The following is a 21766-nucleotide window of genomic DNA, read 5'->3' as shown; positions in this document are numbered from 1 at the left end:
TTATGAGGTAGAGTCCAATCTACAGGTATGTCCTTTGTTTAAATGAACTTTTAATAAAACTACTATGATGAGGTACACGCCTCTGGTTGGTATGATTATAATGTTTCCAACATTTTGTTTTATGTAGCTCGACGTCAATCCAATACTTCAGGCTGGTGAATATATCAATGAGTCGGACCTGTTATAGGAGGACGAAGTATCAGACAGCCAGGTAGAGCTCCTACTCAATTATATTGCTCTAGACCATAAATTCACAGATGGTGACTTCGTTTATCAAACTGAACATAAGCCGAAAAAGCCGGTGAAAATTGGAATTGGGATGCCAAAACAAAAATTATCATGGACAAGATGGGGTGACACAGAAGTGGGAGAGGGGAAAGCAGACGAGTGTCTGAGTGACAGGAAAGAATTAAGAGAAAGGAACATATGTTTGAGGGCATGGGCGTATTCTGCGTACCCTCTGTCTCAGAGGCTGAAGATATTACTAGGTTGCGTAAGAGGCAGAGAGAGGAAAAGAAGATGGAGCCTCTAAGACGCTCCTCACTGAAGCAGTCCAAAAATAAAAGTACATCAAGAGTAACCTTTCTTCTCTTAGACGAGGACGTGGAATTTGTTGGCTTATTCGAACAAATAGGAAATGCGGACCCACCAAGTGTACATGCGGATGGCCCCACTAGCGGTGCGGATGCATCAAGTGGATCTGTTGATGCGTTAAAGGCAACAATCACACTGAAATCGAGAAACGCTTTTATCTAGTGACTAAAAGTCCTACACATGGTGAAAGAACGAGAGATGAAGCTGCCTCCCCTGACGAACCCTTGACATCCGGGCCGAGGGTTCAGGCCCGAACCCCATTTGTCAAATCCATGGACCACGGAGGCGGAGACATAGTTGGTATGGGGAATGAAAATATATCTAGAACATATGGTCTATCTGAAACACTCCAACTAACAACGTTCCCCAGCAATGCAGCGGAGATTCAAGCAGTGAGGACCAGGTACTAAATACACTGAAACTACTCACCATTCTAAACATGAATACCGTACTAATGTGACTTCACAATTACCAGCTTGACAGTGGAATTTTCCCTGATGCTGAGACTAGTAGCAGAACCCATCCAATAGAGGAGAGTGAATTGACGAAGGTTTGTGTGCCATAATAACGGTCTAGTTCATCTCTCAACTTTTCATCTCTCTCATTATAAAGTGTTCTATGCGTAGGTTGATGCCAAAGATGCGTCTGCGGAACCCGCAAAACAATCAGACTCAAGCGGTCCAGATGGATGCATAGACACAATGGAAGGGTTTACGAAAGCAGGAGATGTTTGTGTGCCCTCATCACAATTTCGCGGGGAAGTAAAATACGGTGATCCCGCCTTAGAGTTTGGTAGCCAAACCTCTGCAGCAGAACCCGTGGTGACTCTAGGAACAAATACAGTTGGATTCCATAATAAGCGTGATGATGCTGTCCCATCAACGACACATGCGTCTGACAGTTCTCATGTTGTACACTCACATAATGCAGGGGAATGTTCTGACTTTGGACCATTAGGAACAACTGATAAAGGTGATGATGATATACCCTCATATAAAACAGTGGATAGCGGTGACTGTGCACCGTCAACAACACCGGGTAAGGGTGATTATGCTGTTCCCTCATCTACAAATGCGGATGCTGTTTATTCTGGACCAACAACTACAGCTGAGAACACTGATTCCGTTGCGGAAGAAACCACTGACAATGTACACCTTATGTCCTCGTACTCCATTAATCAATTAATGCTAACTCATATATGTGCCTTTTATAAAAGCTTGCTATGTAACTATTGGTAAATTTCCATATTACGTCAGGTGACAAAGCAAAGTACAGGTCTGAGGAGTACAAGCAGGGTACCCGATGACGACACACATACAAACTATGCACTTGTTACTAAACCAGTTCAACCGATAAAGATAGCTGTATTATGGGACCTAGAAAAAACTACAAGGGGTATACGGAATAGGTACATCTCTACGAAGCTGAGGTCAAAGACGAAGGTGGATCCATTGTTGTCAGGAATATTTTCGGGCAGACCAAAGTCGGAGGAATACAAGCCATTAGTTGGGGTGAGAGAAGAGGAATGGAGAGTTTTCTCAAAAGCATTGCGTCGGGATGAATCTGAGTAAGTAATTGTTATTACATTCATGCATGGATACAGACATAGTAAGTATAAACAAATTATTTTTTTTCTGGTTCTTGTTGTGAATATGTCATAGTCACGCAAAACATGGTCAGCAACGGTTTCTTCCTAAAACTAGTAGAGAAACACAACTTGGTTCTAAGTGAAGTAAGTTTTCAGTTGTTGGAGATGCATGCGCGGGGATTCACCTTGAACGATATGGGTCATATGACAGATGCAGACATCAACGGGTTCAGGAAAAAATATGCCATGGATTGTTATGAGGAATTTGTTGACAAGTTTGTTAAAAATTGAACTCAACTACTCATGTTCGTAAGTGTGATGTCATCCTGTTCCTACTAAACAACCTAATTTTATTTCTTATAGGCACTGCGTCTCGTAATCTATTGTCCAAACAATGTACGTAAATAATACGTAACGCAAATGCTATACGTGTATTTTAGGTTATTGTGTTCGCTGATAGGTTTGGTAATTTACCTTTTCGGGAAAAAATTATTAAATAATTTCTGAGCAAGAATCTGTCATTTCATATTACTATATACGTGTTGCCACCCTAATAACCGGATTTGAAATGCAGTATACACGAATTTGACAATAATGTTGTTTAAAATCCGCTCAACTCTACGTAGGGTAGACATGACAGTAGTAGGTTCCGTGATGTGACAACTCAGTCCCCCAAAAGTCGTAAATACAATTATGTAGATGTTACTGTAGATTTGAAGTAAATATGATTTATATCTAATCTATGTTTTTTGGTCAGAAGGTTTTATATGATGTGTAATTAAACAGTATTTAGTTACGGTAGTTTCGCCACATTTCTACTAAGCGGCTACAGTATATCCTAAATATATATATGCATAGCATTATATATTTATGTTATAAACTGTACCACTCCCACTTACTACGTAGACCCTGGGTTTTTTGTTGTTCCAACAAACTCCACAAGTTGTTCTACAATCTTGACACGTTAAAGAAAAATCACTTCAAAATGGCGTCTGTGACAAAAAAATGCCTTATCTACCAGATGAAATGTTGATAAAAATCCTGGGCTTTTTCGCAGTTGATGTTTTGGAGTACCTCGCTCCAATATTGATGGCAGGTCCTCGAGGAGTGAAAACGGTGCTTACCCCCAAAGTTCCAAAGGATGCTAAAATCTGCAACTTATGTTGCCATCCTTCTTGGTTCGAAACAACACACAACCCAAATGGTAGAGCCCAAGATGAAGGGATGCATCGACGTATCTTCGAAAAATGCCTAGATACTGGCAACAAAATGGCAATCTATTACGAAGGTCTCCGGGTTGTTGCCGAAGACAAAGACATTAAGCTAGGTATTGCACTTCTAACTCGTAACGTTCCCGCAGAAGCTGATGTGACACTAGCATGTGGGTTTTTTGTATGTTAGATCGGAACATCGATATGGCTATTCATTTTCTTGACCTGTTTGATGCACATCACTACCCACTAAAATCGGAGCGAGCAAGGATTATGGGCACGGATTCTTCCTGTTGTCGGGTAGATACAAGACGGCGCTACTAACAACGTACAGGGACTCATTCGCCTATCTTGTTGCTCCCTTGATCCCTTATCCGGAATGTGCTCGTTTGTGTTTATTGGAGCATGGTTTCTACTCTCTGAATTATCGAGATTATGACATTGAGTGCACAAATTGCGGCCTGTGGTGGTTGGCGAAAGCTATATCTGAGATCCTTTAGTTATATTATCTCCTGCCATGTTTCATCTAAATGTTCCATCAAAAGGTGTTGTCTTATCTTCCATACTTATATATTCTTCAAACTCTAGTACGTACACTTAATCCGGCCTTTAGTTTTGAATGTTCCCTCATGCTGTAATTTAGAAGCATGTACCGATATGTTGTATCCTTTTTGTTACCGCGTTCTCATATGATCACAACTACGTTGTAATTGCTACATCTGTCTGCCTTTTGTATATGTACATACATATGTTGTTTACGTATGGTATGAGTAAGTGGAAGGGTGCGTAAACGTAATTAGGATGTGTAGAGGAAATAAAAATATAGAACCATATAGATCGTCTTGCAAGAACACTTAAATATACTGCTACGACGTACACAACGTGAATGATTTGAGTGTACGTACACACGTATCTTATTTAGTGTACGTCCCAGATTTTGTTATTTTTGTGTACATACTAGATTTTGTAATTTGAGTGTACATACACAGATAGAGGAAAATGTACATAACAAAGCGAGAGAACCGTAAGTACATAACGTTATTGTTGTAATATAAAATATGTACACACAACAATTGAACCGTAATTAAGAATAATAGAAAAACACATCCGAAGAAAACAAACAGTCGCGCTTATTACAAAAGGTGAGAGAGAGAGAGTCACGAGTAAGTCGAAACGTTTACTGGTGACGCTTTGTTTTACTTAAATAGCATCTCCCTTGTCTCGTTTCCCAACACAGGTTGCAAAGAAACAACAACATATTATCAGATAAAACCATGGACTTCAGAGTTGATGCCATCGCTGATCTTCACCCTCCTAGAACGAATTGGTATATCCAGGCAAAGGTCTTGCATTCGTGGTTTGTTACATAATTCTTCCAAAAGCGGGTTCTGCTCCTTGTTGATGAACGGGTAAGAACAATTTACTAAAAAAATGTCACGACATACTTGTTAATGTAGGAGTGGTCTTATACACGATTGATATGCTATTTATAGGGTGACACAATCGAGGTGGCGTTTTTACCAGGAACCTACAAGAAATTGAGGAAGTATATCTATGATGGTGATTGGTATCATATTAGGAATTTCAAGATCATCCAGCCAACACTTAGGGAGAGGAATACTCATCATCCTTTCCAAATCAAATTTACTAGTGAATCAGAGATGACGCTGCTCGAATCGATAAGTCCAAAAAATTACTTCCGTTTCGAGGATTTGGGTGATATATCTCGTGGCAGAATTTCTCATCCCAGATCTTTCGGTACGTTTTTCAAACACTTTTATTTTGTTGATGAAATGGTTTTTTTTGTTAAAAATCCGTTTGTTTAACTAACTGATATCTTTGTGCTCCAGAATCAAATAGTTTTTATCCCCAAAATTTGATAATTAGGTTAGAGGACCATCTCACAAGAAAGTACATTTTAACGTTTAAAGTATGTGACTTCCCATATACTGATGTTTCTGGGTGTGTAGTTGATGTGGAAGACAAAAGAATTCTCGAGGGTGCAAATGCGTTTAATGAAGTTGTCTTCACCCTACTGAATGGCAGGTGAAAGAGAGTTGTTCTACGTTTAGATTACATTTTCATTTTAAAGTTAAGTTTTTTCACAATCTATATTAACTTGACAAAACTGTAGGAATCAAACTCTCAAATGTAGTGTCATAGATGACTAGCTACTAGATTCATAAATGCTTGGGAAGGAAACGGGTGTGATCTTACATATACATCCGAGCCTGCCTTTTGTGTTTTGCGGTTCTGGAAGGTTGGAAGATACGAAGGTACGTTCGATATGATAGATCAGATAGATAAAACGGTTGGTAAACCATATATAACTTATTCTTATAAATGTTCTGTAGGTGCACCATGTCTTGTCAACACATTAGCCTCTTCGAAGATCTATATAAAACCAGAGTTCGTAGGAATGGAACATCATAAGGAAATGTAAGCTGTTTTTTTTTCTATATAACACTCTAGATGTATTTAAGGGCAATATCAAATACGTTAATACAACTCGGTGAATATGAATCCCAGATCTGAATTCGTTGGACGTTACTATATAAAACACCTGATCTGAATTCAAAAAGGTTCCATCTACAACTACAACTTTCCGCATATACCTGAAACCCTTAATGCATCCAGAAATCTCAATGAAAACACACTTGAATCTGTCTTCTGCATCAACGACCAGTTTAGTAAGGGTCCCTGGATTAGAGCACCTCAACCTGTATAATTATGAATGTAATTCAGCTTATCCACTTTCAGGTGTACCCCTCACATATTCCCGCGCCTTTATTAGTGTACGATGTGTCTTCCAGTAGCCAAGCTATTATATGAAAATGGGAGACAGTAAAACACATCAGCGTTGAAAAACATCCAGTGGATAGAATTCTATATATGTGTATTGAACCCAATAAAAATCATCAACTACTCCGACAAACAAAAAAACTAATACTACAATCTTTTTGTTATTATTTCCACTACATCTTCACGTAGATAAAGCCCCTATATCAACACCACAAATTATATTACAGTTTCTTATTAAATTTACCCCCATGACGACAACCCCTACACCTATTATAACTAGTTCATAAACACCTCTACAAATCATGGAATTATATTGTACTCCCATACACATTAAAAAGACTGCATTGTAAGTATTAATGTCTCCCACCTGTACACCGTAGGGGAGGTTGAGCGCTTCCCCGACAAGATTTGGCACAACAGAAACTCCTACACCACCAACATACGCCTTGTATAAATGACCTAGGATCGGTTGTGTAGCATTACGCCTACGGCTATATTGTTCTGTAACAGAGCATGTATGTTCACGAGAATATTTGTGAATATGCAGCACTGACGAATCCCCAATTGTTGAAGCTCGTAGTCTCCATTTAAAACCTTTTACCCAACACTCTACGATTAGCAAAGTAGGCGTTGATGCACGAACATTATAATCATATTTGTCTAATACAATCAGCACCCTAAGTCTTACGTAGCTTTGCTATCAATCTTATCCCCTACAGCTATATCACCACCTCCGTTTTCTATTTTGCGAACCTCCTTCTCAATTGCATCAATTGCGGAGTTAGTGTTGCGGGTACGGAGATTTGATTCTTTGTTACACACCTTTTCCTCTCTACAACACCCACCACCACGTCCGTCGTCCAATGATTCCTCTCCTACATCTGGGGCGAAATTGGAGTACAGCTGATAGTCTTCATCCCCTGAACTTGCACCATCGCTGTCGTCACAGTAATCAAACCTACTGTTCTCCTTGTCATCTGCTTCTTCGTCTACTACATCCTTTCCTACATTATCTTCACCGTCTCCATTCCGACTCTCGTACTATTCATCTTTCTTTCCCATTTCTTCTGCGTCTTCTACGAAATCCTCTACAAAGACTTCAGGCGTTTTGGGTTTAGGCTCTGTGTTGTTTGGTTTAACTTCCTCGAACAATGTTTCACCAGATTTCTCTTTAATCTGAACACATAGCCGGACGAGTTCACCTCTGCACTGTCTGAGATAATTTTGAAACTGCCTACCATTCGAAACAATCACCGGTGGCATATCGCATCCACTTTTTTAAAATCTCTCTAACATATAGTTCAGCTGTATTCCAGAAGTTCCTTCACAGAGACCAAAGTCATCGAACACCATAGCAGTAAAGTCTTCAAACTTGGTTTCTTTATCGGCATTTATAATCCATTACCCTTTGTTAATATCAACATCAAACAACCATCGCTTTTTGGCTACCCTCCACCTCCCACAGACCAAAACGATATCTTGCTCTTGCATTTGTGTACCCAGAGGAAGGATTTCGGAAACTGAGTAGGAAAAACATGTTTTCTCCAGGCGAAGAATAGAGCAAGATTGATTTCTCTGCCCCAACTATAAGTCTATCGCAACTCTATACTGTCTTTGCAAGCTCAAACTAATTCGTAGTATTCTGGTAAGACTTACAGCTGTCACAAATGTCTACTTAATCTACCACAAATTATAAGTCTACCAATACACTACTACAACTATTTCAAAAAACAATGTAAGTATACCAAAAATATCTGTTAAGGACTAAGTTTGTCAAATATATCTTTTGCAACGGGTCTTTAGTTTATCATAAATATCTCCCCTTCCTTTTATGTCTATCGATCTATCCGCTCAAAAAATAAGTCTATCATCAAAGACAATTCATTTACCAACTTAATCTACCGCCATCATATATCTATCAAATTAATCTACCTTTAACTTAAGTGTACCATCACTACAACTAAATATACCAATTAAATCTAATGTACCCCTTCACTCTGCCATCTTAATATACCAAACTATATCTACCATCTTTATGTACCAGAATTATATGCCATCAAACAACCGGTAGAGTTTCTTTCAGTTCTTAATGTTTTTTTTTTCTTTTAATGGCATTATCCGTAATTGCATTTTTTTCAACACTAGTTTCAGGGGTACAAAGGTACAGAAGTTATTCTAATAATTTCCAACAATTTCGTACTCAACAAATAAGAAGGAAACATTTTAGTAATATTATAGTAACTCTCCCAAAAAAATTTCAAATATAGATCGCTTCCTAAAGAAATAAAAACAAAATTAACACGCATGTTAATTGAGAAAGAAATAATCTAAACATGCTATTGAGATTGTCATTGTTTCCGCATATCTGAAAGCAAATAAGAAATAAGAATCTAAAAAATCAACAATAGCTCTCACACAATAACTCAGATTCTACCTTAACAACCACATCACAATTGTCTTCATTGTTGACGAAGATCATTACACCATCTACTATGGACCACATTTTGAAATCTTTATCCAAAAACCCCTTCTCCACAACAAGTTTAACCTCCAATAAACGTCCAATACACTCTTTGCAAATTGGAAGAAGGGAAATTACAACTTTTTGAAAGGGAGAGACATGATCTTCAAGTTCCTCATAGGAAGATAAACACACACTTATTCACTATGGATCACATGGGGAACTCTTTATTAAAAAAAACATTTCTACCACCCTCACAACAATGTTAATCTCAATTAGGTTTCCAATTAGATATTCAAAACCCACTCACGATTAATAAATGTAATTGATTAATTTAAGAACTTAAAGTCATATGTTCGTATATGAACTCAAAGACGAAATGGATACACAATAACGTAGGGATAATTGCAATGTTCGGTCATGTTCATCAAATTTATAGTTCAGTGAATTGGAAAGTTGAATGCATATATATCATCATGATTGTACCTAATGTTCAAATTATGTATAATTTAAAAAATTATATGTGAGGATTTAATCATGATCACCATCTAAAACGTATTAGGATTATAGAGGAATTAAAAAAAAAAAAAAAAAAAAAAAAAAAAAAAAAAAAAACACCAACGAAATATATTCATGCCTATATTCAAAACTCAAAGAGAGTAGAGCGGTTGGAGTTGGAGGTGGACAATGAGACAGTGGTCGGTTTTTTACAGACAGGGATTAGTGTGACTCATCCGCTGTCTTTCTTAGTACGTATGTGCCATGGCTTCATATCAAGGGACTGGGTGGTCCGGATTACGCATGTGCATAGAGAGGCTAACCGTTTTGCTGATGGTTTAGTTTCCTATGCTTTTTCTTTACAACTTGGTGTACATTTGTTTGAGTCTGTTCCACATTGTGTTGCGGTTTTGCTTTCGCAGGATGTTAGTGGTTATGTTACACAACGAACTGTTTGTATTTGATTTTATTTTTTCTTAATAATTTAGGGGAGTTTACTCCCTTTGTTCTACCAAAAAAAAACCTCAAAGGGAAAACAACATTCATTAAAAGTCTATTTTTTAAGAACATAGATATTTTTAACTATATTATTTCATTATGATTTTTAAAAAATTTCTTCTGCGTTCAAATATTTTACATGTGAAACGTACGTTTTATTACAGATTTTGGTTGCCAAAAACGGATCTTGGATCACATATAATAATTTTATGCATCATAATTTTATTTGAATCAAATTATCTCGCACATAGTGCAAGTTGTTACCTAGTAAATCAATAATGGGTAGTATGTTTTTTTTTATAATTTATCGAGTTATTAATTTATCGATATACTAACTGAACCAAAAATAATAATTTATAATTAAATTAATATGTTGATTCATTTAAGTAGTAATTTATAAAGGTCATACTCACGTCAAATAAATAAATAAAAAAGATTTCAAATCATTTAATACAAAGAGAAGAATCATTTGTCTAGAAACACACATTAATTGTTGATACAAGCAGAGGGAACGATATATAGAGGAAAGAATCAACGGGATATGATATGATTTGATAAACCAACAAAGGAAATATTGTAGCTCTGCTTTTCTCTTCTCACTTCGTTCTCCAAACTATCTGCGTAACCAAAAAAAAATCAAATAAATTTTGGTCATGGATTCGTTATTATATCTACTTATAGGTACTATCACACTTGCAAGCGCATTAACTGAACATGTATAAAATGCATACCCAAAAAAAAAAGTGATTTGTTTTTTTTTTTTTTTTCATATAAAGTGATTTGTTGTTCAAACATGGACATTTATAAATTTGTTGTTCATAATAATGTTGAATTTCAAAAAATAAAAAAAACAATAAAAAAAAAAATGTTGAATTCCAACCTACATTATCTCAACGATAACATTTTCTAATTTCAAAGAGGTATAAAAAAGGGTGTATGATAAAACCATATTAATCGATTGGACTCGACACGTTTGTGTAATGCAAGTTATACCGACATTTTAAATTCCAAGTTCCAATAAAAACGAGAGGGAAATAGCATACCCTTCAAGTGAAGTGAACTTTATCATATGGAACAAGTGTAGCCTGGAGGTGGATTTTTGCCACAGGTAAGAAGAAGCTGAAGAGCAACAGGGACGTAGAGTTTTAGGTCAAGAGCATTGATCTTAAGAGTAGTGCAGAGACAAGCGGCAGCTTCCACTTCAACCAGGCCTTTAAGTAACGGACAGCATTTGTTAACAGTTGGATCCCCAAGCCCTATCTTTACTAAACCACCCAATAACTCAACGCAGGCACCCAACTTTAGAGTGTTTATTGGACATGTCGCCTTCCCACTCTTTGGGGGTGGAGGACAATCCCCGCCTCCTGGGGCCGGTGGCTTTGTCCCGGGTGGGAGGATGGGACCAACAATTGGCAAAGGTGGCAGTGGCAGATTGGGGCCTACCACAGGAGGAACAGGTAGCCCTGAAACAGGAGGAATGGGTAGCCCTGACACCGGAGGAACGGGCAGCTTTGGGACAGGTAGCTTGGGGGGTAGCGAAGGGACAGTTATAGGGGGAACCGGTATTTTTGGGACAGGTAGCTTTGGGACGGTCACAGGAGGAACAGGTAGCCCTGACACCGGAGGAATGGGTAGCCCTGACACTGGAGGAACGGGTAGCTTTGGGACGGGTAGCTTGGGGGGTAGCGAAGGGACAGTTATAGGGGGAACCGGTATTTTTGGGACAGGTAGCTTTGGGACGGTCACAGGAGGAACAGGTAGCCCTGACACCGGAGGAATGGGTAGCCCTGACACCGGAGGAACGGGTAGCTTTGGGACGGGTAGCTTGGGGGGTAGCGAAGGGACAGTTATAGGGGGAACCGGTATTTTTGGGACAGGTAGCTTTGGGACGGTCACAGGAGGAACAGGTAGCCCTGACACCGGAGGAATGGGTAGCCCTGACACCGGAGGAACGGGTAGCTTTGGGACGGTTACTGGAGGAACTGGTAGCTTTGGAACGTGTATTGGGGGTTTAACGGAGGGCTTTCCGCCCTTCTGGGGGTTGCAAGAGCCGCATGAGAGGGAATGTTGGGGAAAACAGATAATGAAAATGAGAAAGAGGTAGAGAGAGAGAGATGAGAGTTTGATAGAGTCCATGTTGAGTTAGAGTGGATGGAGGAACTATACGAAAGAGTATATGAATATATAGAGAATGAATGGGAAGAAAGGATCACGTGAAGATGGGGGCTACTTCTGCAATAAGAAGAGACGTCCCAAAATAAGCATGGTTGGCAATTATCATAAGAATACAAGGTTCCCTTCATGACCCATCGCTATATCTCATCACATGTCCCCCAATTTTTTTCACTCCTTTTGTAATTGTCTCTTTGTCTTCGGTTAATTACAGTTTTTAACAAAGGTAACTTCAGTTTTAACACTGTACAATCTTGGGTCCTCCTAACCAATATATTTGTTCATTTAACTAGTACGAAATGTAATGAATCAAATTAGCGAGACATTACAATGACTAGGACATTATGATTTAAAATTCCAAAGGTAAGTACGTTGTTGATATCATCAATCTTGATAATATTTATATAAAGTAAAAACACTATCGAAAAACTAGAAAATTGAGTAACATTTGGTTTACGGGCTTTTGTGTGTGTGTGTGTTCCTAAGCATCTCCACAAGTCGATCGACTGTTAAGGACCCATAGAGAAGACGGATAAGGCTATTTGAAATAATGGTGTGGCTTTCGAGGACCGTGGGATACTCAAGTTGGAATGCACCATGAAAGGGTTTTAGGTTAGGGAACACGAGCATGAGTTGAAATGTGGTTACTCTAAGAAATCAGCATAGCAGCTAGCACACTCTTGGATAAGATAATAAGTATTTCTCTACTTACTATTTGAGTTTCATAGTTTGTTAATTTACTAATAATTGAGGATAGGACGAATAAGAAACAATTAAGATGGCAAGGACCAGTACATGGCCAACGACAGTCGGACTAAAGATGGTCTACTACGACCATTGATTAATAAACGAAGTACTTTAACCGTGGTTTCATATACAAATCTATATTAACATTTTGTTACTAAATAGCACTTTAAACCTTGAGAGAATTTCACTAACACTATAAATCTTTAAAATGAATTTATTAACACTTTAAACCTTTAAAATAATTTTACTAACACTTTAAACCTTAAAACTAACTTTCATTTTTGTACCGACAAAAAAAGTAACGGAATAATAATATCTGTCAACGTGAAATAGTTAAATTATGTTGGTTTAATCTAAATTTTAATTAGTTTTAGTTTTTATAAATAAAATAAAAAGATAAAAAAATAAATTTGTGTTCATCTTTATTATAGAAAAAACTTTTACGACGTTATCCTTTACATTATTAATCCTTTTAATAAATGCATCTCCACTGGATTCTGATTCAAATCGATTGGCTTCTCATTGGAAACCAATTAATCTTCTAAATATATTTTCTTCTTCAATTTTACATTGTCAAATGTTTTAACCTTACCTCTGATTCTTCCTTTTTTTTTGCTTTGATGTATTTTTAATTTTATTTATCAATCGTCATAAAAAATAAATTAAATTAAATTAAATGAAGTAAACAAGTATTTAAATCAAACCAGCATAGTTTAACCATTTCACGTTGATAGATATTATTGTTCTGTCATCTTTCGTGGCTATACCAGCAGGAAAGTTAGTTTAAAGGTTTAAAATGTTAGTGAAATCATTTTAAAGGTTTATAGTGTTAGTGAAAATATCTCAAGGTTTAAAGTGCTACTCAATGACATTTTTAAGTACATTTTGTGTTCTACTCTTTTCTTTTTATAAGATTTGCATAAATAATTCTTTGTTGTTTGAATAAATATTAAAATTTGGATGAAATATTTTGTAATAAAATCTAATCGAGAATGTTAACCACAATATCTTACTTTCTTTAATTACGATTTTTTATGTAAATATTTATACATAATCACAATTCAATAACAAAACTTTTTTTGCCAATTACAAATATATATACTAATTAAAAGTTGGAGCTTTAAGCTCCTTAAGGCATTCACTGATTAACATTTTAAAAATTTCTAGAATTTTCTATATTAAGATTTTTAAAACGACCAATCAAAATCAGACAGCTCAATATTTAACATTTTTGAAATTATGTAAAATTTCTATATTAAAATTCATAGAAATAACTGTATAAACAACATCCCACATCGGCTACAAATTTTGTAGGCAATGACTAAGAACTATTATAAATAAGACTAATATGATTCCAACTACAAATGAGCAGGAAGCTTGATTTATCAAGCGACCAAATTTAAAATTTAAAAAATTTTAAAATATTGTAATTAACAAAACTTTTAAAGGTTCAAAAATTATAAATATTTAAACTTTATAGAATGTTTAAAAATATTATGAATACTCCCATAGAAAGCTTAAAATATTAAAAATATTTAAATTCTATCAAAAGTTTAAGTATCATTAATATTTTACTCTAAAAAAATTAAAATGTTATAAATATTTAAACTACACCTAAATTTTAAAATATCATAATATTTAAACTCTATAAAAGAAAAAAAAATAAATATTATTAAATATTATATAATTGATTTTTTAGTATCTTGAAAATATCTTATTTATCTATTTTCGTGCTTTACGTCTCTTATGAGCTGTAAAACATGTTTTTTTGTATGGCTTGATATGCGATTTGATATTGTTTTAGTAAAATTTTTATTTTTGGGTCCAAGGAAGAAGGATCACGTTGCGAGACCTTGATTTAACGTTGTTTGAGTTAATTTTTGAGGTTTAAAGAAAAATGATGGACGACAAACACATTGTTATTAGCTATACATGTGTTCATATTACTTTCTTTGCAAGTAATTTACAATTTTGTAGTATTAAAGATTTTGGTTCGAGAAGTTTCAATAAACCGAGTAACTATACGGGTGAAATGATCAATAATCGAGTGCATGTGATGACTATGCTGATCCATGAAATTTTATGAAAAAAGAGGCAATGATTTTTGTTTTGAAGTTTGATGGGTTAAAAAATTACGTGGTAGTGTAAAAAAATGGTTTTAAATGATTATTAAGTGGAAGAATGTAAGGAAGCTGACGAGGAAAAGAAAGAAGAAGAGTATAAGGAAGAACTGGACGATAAAAGTAAAGATAACAATTATCATAAAAATTTGACAACGAAATTGACGAGAAATAATATGAAGAGTAAAAAAAACAGTGAAAAAACACAAAAACATAGATGGGGGCGGTCAATTAAATATGAGAAAATGAGATTAATTCATGATTCTAAAAATGTTTTGTTTGTCTAGGGTCAAATGAAATGGTTTAGGATATGCAAGGTTACCAGTTCGAATGACCGTTCCGTCTCGCCTGGTTCATGATTCTTTTGATCAGATTTGATTTTTTAGCACAACTGATTTTTATGTTTTTTAAAAATTGAGTATAAAAGTTTTGCCTTAGTAGTAACTCAAAGTTTTTTATAAGATAATATTTCATAACTCTCATTAATCATATATAATTTTCACCAAAATATATAAAATAAACCCACGCTACTTATATATAACATTACATCATCTATATTAATATAAAATCATAAAAAGTTACATACATATAAAAGAAAAAATATTCTGTATTGTACCACAGGTTAAATCCTAGTTATATTAAAAATTTGTAACAAATAACATAAAATATACTAATTTGACACAAATTTGGTAATTAATTTCTAGATTAACACACTCCATTATTACTAGAATTCACATTTTTTATATAGAAAGACTGAAAACCCACAAAAATTTTATTTCAATTAAAAAAATGAAAAACAAAAAAATTATAATGTCTCAAAATATGATTTAAAACTATGATTAATGAAAAATATAATATATAAAAATAGAATATTTAAGTATATCTTAAAAAATTAGATTCATAAAATAAAAATATGATTAAAAAATATAATGTACAAAAATAATATTCAAAACTTTTTTTATAAGCATAGTATGTATAAAATATGATGTTTTAAAACATATATTTTAATAAGTTTAATAATAAAATATAGCTAAAAATAATATTAAAATATGACTTATGGAAAATATAATATTATGTATAACAATATGTTAATTATATGATTTTAAGTTTTTTCTTTTTAAATATGATTTTGAAAAATTTTAATGTATAAAAATGATATTTAGAAATCTTATTCAAAAATATGATTTTTTAAAAATATAATGCATAAAAATAAGATTTGAAAAAATGTAACTTAAAACAAATATGTTGTTATTATATTTACCTTGTACATCTAATAAATATGTTATCAAACACCAGATTTTTTAAAGCAAAAACAAAATCTGTCATAATGTAAACATATATGTCATAACATATAGTTTTCACGTAGGTCATTTTAGAAATTTTTCAAAAACATTAATAAAATTGTTATTAAACGGCAGATTTTTATTTAACTTAAAAAATCTGTTGTAACTTAAAACAAATATATTATCACTTCACGTTAAATTAGTAATTATTTTTCTATAAAAAAATCTGTCACTTTACGATAGTTAAAAAAGAAAAAAAAAATCTGAAACAAGTGTGAAATATAACCTGTGAGACATTATATCAAATCTGTCATATATTATGAAAGTCTGTGGTTTTTTTATTAATAAGTCTGTAGTGAAAAATAAATATGCCATTGATTATCAATCTGTCGTAGTTATCGTCTAAAATAAATGTCATAAAAATATCTTTGATGTTAAAACAAATATGTCGTACATAACAAATCTGTCACAACTAGTCCAAAAGAGTTTTGAAAATATTTTGATTTTTTAAAAAATTGCTGGATGGGTACATTTGACTTTCTTTTAATTCTAACAAAGCAAAAAAAAAAGTATTTTAGCCCAAAAATAACTCATCTAATTAAACTTTTAATTTAGGTCATTTTAGTTTTTTACTATAGGGTTATATCCAATATATAGTTGAGAGGTAAAGAAGACAGATGAAAGAAGCAAGACTGACATGAGAAAAATTGGAATACTCTTTTTGTTGTTTGGTGATGATTTTGTTACGTAGTGTCATAAAAGAAAAGAACATGTGTGCGTGGACCATCTTCTTCTTTTTTAATTTCTTCAAACTTCTCATTTCACCACTCTATTCCCTTTTTTACCATATCTATCTGCAAAAAGTCCGGATTGGCCATTTAATGAATGAGTACCACTCATAAACTCTCCGTATCAATCTAACTGACAATAAAGAAGTGTGAATTACATCTAAATAACAATAAGCTTTTCTTAAATTAAACTATGGTTATTTTTCGCCAAAAGAAAAAAGAAAACTTGATTACTTGGAGAAAACCACAGTATGTTATCCAAAAAAACAGTGAATAATGCGGTACCCTATCATTTATCAAATGAATAATGATACTGTGTTAACCTGAATCAAAAGCTATATAAGATCAGTTCTTTTCCTCCTCGGGACGGATACGAATCGGGTAACATGCATCAGTCCAACAAGAGCCAGTGGTCAGTGCATATGGCCGGTCGTAAATTCCAAATGACAGATGGATGACTCATTAATTCGTAACTTTTGTCAGCTGCGATGTATGCTAATGACGCATGAGGTGCTATATTTTTTGTTTTAATGGCTTAGATTCTTCCACCACATCCAGTGGCCGGCCACTCGTTAATCTCTTACAGCCTAAAATGAGTTATGATCCACTGCTTCTTTCTACTTGTAGATAGATAGACCTGTTTTTTCTGGGGTTGTGATTTGTGGACACTGATCAACAATCCATATCCCCGTGATAATGTCTGAAATGAAGTTATATATGTAAAGGCGATATGTAGGACAGCATTTTCCTATTCTAACCCTAGACATCATCAAGTAGCCAATTAATTCATTACTAAAATGTGCTACGTTTACGTTCAATAGTCGTAACTTTACAGCAAGGATTCCGAAGGTTATTACTAAAATGTGCTACGTTTACGTTCAATAGTCGTAACTTTATAGTAATATCCAATTTCTACCTTCAACATTAATCAGAATCGCCGATCGGAAGCCAGTCACTGGAATCACCTTCGGAATCCTTGCTGTTTCCAACTTGACTCCTGCTGAGCTGAACCCAGCTTGAACCGCTTGCGTTTGATGCTGGTCTTTTCAGTTTACTCCTGTTGGAACATGGCTCGTCTACATCTAGATCACTGAAAGAGATTACCTCTTCATCTCTGAAACTCCTCCCTCTTTCTTCAGATGATTCATCACTTATCTCTCTCTGTTCAATTTTCAGAGTCTCTATCTTGTCCATGACTCCCTCCACGGTTTCTGTTGCCCTACTGCTACCTTCTACAGGAGTTTCCTGACCAACAGACCTCTTGCTTGACCCTGCCTCTTTCTTTTGCAGCTTTAGTAAAAGTTGATCCCTTGTTTCAAATACCTGTGCCGCGCAATATAGTTATCAACGATTCAGAAAATGGCACCATAGTAATACGTAAAAAAATGCAGAGCAAATAAAAAGACAAGAACCATCCAATTTCAAAAGCATCACACAAAATTTTTTTGCGTTTACCGTTTCTAAACTTGTTCTTAGTTTAATCCGTAAAAGAAGTAATTATATCGTAGCCTTGTTTTTCATCTTGAGACGTTCACGAATTAAATTATAGAATCAGATACTGAACATTCTGCAGGATGCATGTCTAGTATAAAGCCTTACCTTGCAGGTTGCTAAGAGTTCAAAATCATGTCCATTCAGTCTCGGCATCAGCAAAATAAAATAAATCAGCCAGAAGTGTTCATCATCCATGTAACTGCTAACTTCATTCTTCACAGCTACAAGGCCAGGAACCAGATGTTCAATGGCTGATGCATGTGCCCTCTGAGCCTCAGACAATTCGAATTCTGCAATGTGGACATCAAAAGTTAGAGAGAAACTTCAGGATAGTTCAGTAGGCAAATCACAAATACCGCCAATCTTTTTCTCCTGGCAGTACTTAGGCAGTATTTTGCCAAGCAAACCAAGCGTATTTACTAGGTTGTGCAGCAAGAAGATATTGCTCTTCCCTTTAACTGCATCGAAAATATTTTCAACCTAATGAAGCCTCTGTACTAGGTTGTACGAAATGAATATATATTTTTGGAAATAAGAAACAAAGAATCGAAGTTGCATATGGATATGTTCCATATGATCCACAGAAAGTAATAGGAGGCATGAGATCCTATAGATCCGGGATTGAAGAAGTATATCCCAAGAGGAGACTGCTGAAACGGACGAGCCTAATCTTAATCCCTCTAGAGATCCATCTAATGAACAGGGGAGTCTACAACCAAAATCAATTGTAGAAACAATAAAAATCCTATTTGAAAAGGTCTAGAAAATTACACAACAAGACAGAAAGACCGCAGGACAATCATGTTTGGCAACTGAAAAATGTCAACTATATCATTTTAAAGCACAATCATGTTTCTCCAGTAAGTGCTTCGACAACATATCCAAGCTAACCAAGATTATATACTAGGTTGGGTTGTACAGACCGAAGATATGCGATTGGAAATATAAAAAAAAAAACATCAAAAATTTAAGCTCTGAGACAAAAGTGCCAGATGGAAATGAAAACTACAGAGATAATGGGAAGCTAGAGATCCTAAAGACCCGAGCTTGGAGAAATATATCCCAAGAGGAAACTGTTGGACGGTCTATCCTAAATCTGTAAAACCCTAGGAACTCCCTTAAAAAAAAATAATGGAGGCTACAACCAACCAATCAATCTTTTCCTAACAAACACACGACACGGTAAGTAATCATAACCAAACTTCATCATACAATAATTCACTAAATAAATCTTTCGTCAGCGTTGTTTGGATCAAGAGATATTAATAAGGAAAATAGATGGAAACCACCAATATAAGCTTTGACAATACTTCCAAGCTAACCAAGGCTATACACAGAACACTGACAAAATGGCATATAAAAATGTAATCCAGAGATAATGGAGAAGCTAGAGATCCTAAAGACCAGGGCTTCAAGAGATAAATATCCCAAGGGTAGACTTCTGTAACCAATACTCACAATAAATCTTTTCCAAAAAAAAAAAAAAGAAAAAAAAGTCAACTATATCAATGCAGTCTAAAATCCTTAATTGTTATGATTCCTATATCCAACTAAACAGGTAACGGTAAAAAAAAAACGAATTTGAGTTCTTTTTTTACCAGTGTTGAGTGACAAAGGGAAATCTGTCCAGCAACCAGGTCTGGTGGCGATTTTAGTAGCAAAATCGACAACTTCTTCAGAAATCCCAGGAACTTGATCCAAACCCTCAACCTCAAACACAGATTGTTTACTACTACTACTAGTTTCTCTTTTACTGGGAAAAAGGAGCAAATTAGATGCGAAATTGGTGAAATTTCCACGAATCTCAGCCAGATCGTTGCGGATCCCGACAAGTGCGAGCTGAGTTGGTGAATCAGATAAAAGGCGGCTTTCGTCTACTGAAGGAGCACAAGGAGGCGGTGCGAGGAAAGCTGCAACGCCGCGGAGTATGGAAGATAGATCCTCTTTGACACCGCCATGAGTGGTGGTCGGAGAGGTAGGTTTGGGATCATCATCATCATCATCGCCGCGAGATTTGAAGAGCCAAGACATTGTTTAACAAAGAAAATTGGTTACGAAAGAGAGAAAGAGAGAGAACGGTGCGTTTTCCAAGGTATCGATTGTAAATCTAATCCTGAATATTTTGACATGATTATGGATTGGTTCTTTTCTTTTTATAAATGTTTATTATTAATTTTTTTTTTTAATTGAAAGATAATTATACATGGAGTTTTAAAACAGTCTACGGGTAAAAACCTCTAATCAATTTATAACACAAAGATTTTATCGTAACAGCTTTCTAGATAAAACACAAAGATTAACAAATAATAAATATTTTATCATTTAACAAAATTTAACAATAGAAAAAAGATAAATATCCTAAACTAGCATTAAAACAAGTTTTATGGAAAATTATAACACACACTTCATAAATTTCCAAAAATAAAAAACATTTAACACATTATAATATTTATAATTAATTTAGAATTTTGTTTTATGTTTTGGGTTCTTAATTTCACATTTAATACATAGTTTTAAGAGGTAATGTTTAATATTTGAATTTAGGGTTTAATTTTGAAATATATATAGTGCAATTTTTGAAACTTTAGAAATATTGTGCTAAATTTGGGGAAAAAAAATATTGTGCTATTTTTGAGAATCTCTAAAATAATACTAAAACAAATTTTATGGAAATAATATTAAAAAATTCTTTAAAATTTAAATAGGCAAAATTTATTGAATTAATATTAAAAAGTACATAGAAACTTGAAAAATCTTATAAAATTAAACAAATAGAAAAGCCTAAAAGATCTTATATATTGGAACACAAGGAGTAAAATATAGTGATATTAATTATTATATAGTGTAAATTAATAATTATTAATTTATAGAGATATATATTTTAATTGTTTAGACAGTCACTTCTCAGAAGGTCACACATCCTTAGAATACTTTAGCTCAAGCACGCTTAACTCTGGAGTTCTCTCAGGACCCTTGACCGAAAAGATAGGTGCACTTTGGTGACATAGGTGGTCAAATCATTTCTTTTAAACCTCTCGGCAAGTCTTTGAAACTCGAGTGTCACAATTCACCCCTACTAACAAATCGCAACGTCCTCGTTACGCACCAAGACCGTCACCCCCAACAGTGTGAGTCTACTCGACTCCACACTCGTCTGGGTTTGGTTCTGATACCACTTGTAACACCCCGACCGCACCTCTTAGTGGACCCATGTCCAATCCCAGTGCATTGGCTCACCTCTTTAATGGGCCTCACATCCTCTCAGTAGGCCCGTGAGTCCATCAATATCTGACGGTCAGTTTGCTACGTCCAGGAAGCTTTAAATACTTGTTTACCGTCCCTACAAATCACCACATGATCTTTCCTTGTGTTTTGTCCTCACTCACACAGTTCCGACAGTCACTTCCCGGAAGGTCACTCATTCTTACACTACTCCAGCTCAAGTATGCTTAATTCTAGAATTCTCTCAAGACTCTCGACCGAAAAGATAAGTGCACTTTAATGACATAG

General features: G+C 34.9%; 2 protein-coding genes across 2 annotated transcripts; both read right to left on the bottom strand.

Moving 5' to 3' along the window:
- Positions 1-10071: 10071 nt before the first annotated feature.
- On the bottom strand, positions 10072-11941 carry LOC104766611 (uncharacterized). Its single transcript, XM_010490519.3, has 2 exons — positions 10696-11941; positions 10072-10269 (listed from the first exon to the last, which is right to left on the bottom strand). Exon 1 carries the CDS (start codon positions 11786-11788, stop codon positions 10718-10720), a length of 1071 nt encoding a protein of 356 aa, XP_010488821.2. The 5' UTR covers positions 11789-11941; the 3' UTR covers positions 10072-10269; positions 10696-10717.
- A 5595-nt stretch (positions 11942-17536) lies between these two features.
- On the bottom strand, positions 17537-20386 carry LOC104766612 (uncharacterized). Its single transcript, XM_010490522.3, has 3 exons — positions 19855-20386; positions 18362-18546; positions 17537-18085 (listed from the first exon to the last, which is right to left on the bottom strand). The coding sequence occupies exons 1-3, from the start codon at positions 20285-20287 to the stop codon at positions 17687-17689; spliced, it is 1017 nt and encodes a 338-aa protein (XP_010488824.1). The 5' UTR covers positions 20288-20386; the 3' UTR covers positions 17537-17686.
- Positions 20387-21766: the final 1380 nt, after the last annotated feature.

The sequence above is a fragment of the Camelina sativa genome, chromosome 19 (genome assembly GCF_030686135.1).
Source record: "Camelina sativa cultivar CO46 ecotype springtype chromosome 19, ASM3068613v1".
In the NCBI taxonomy this organism is placed as follows: domain Eukaryota; kingdom Viridiplantae; phylum Streptophyta; class Magnoliopsida; order Brassicales; family Brassicaceae; genus Camelina; species Camelina sativa.
This window is presented reverse-complemented; position numbering and strand designations above follow the sequence as displayed.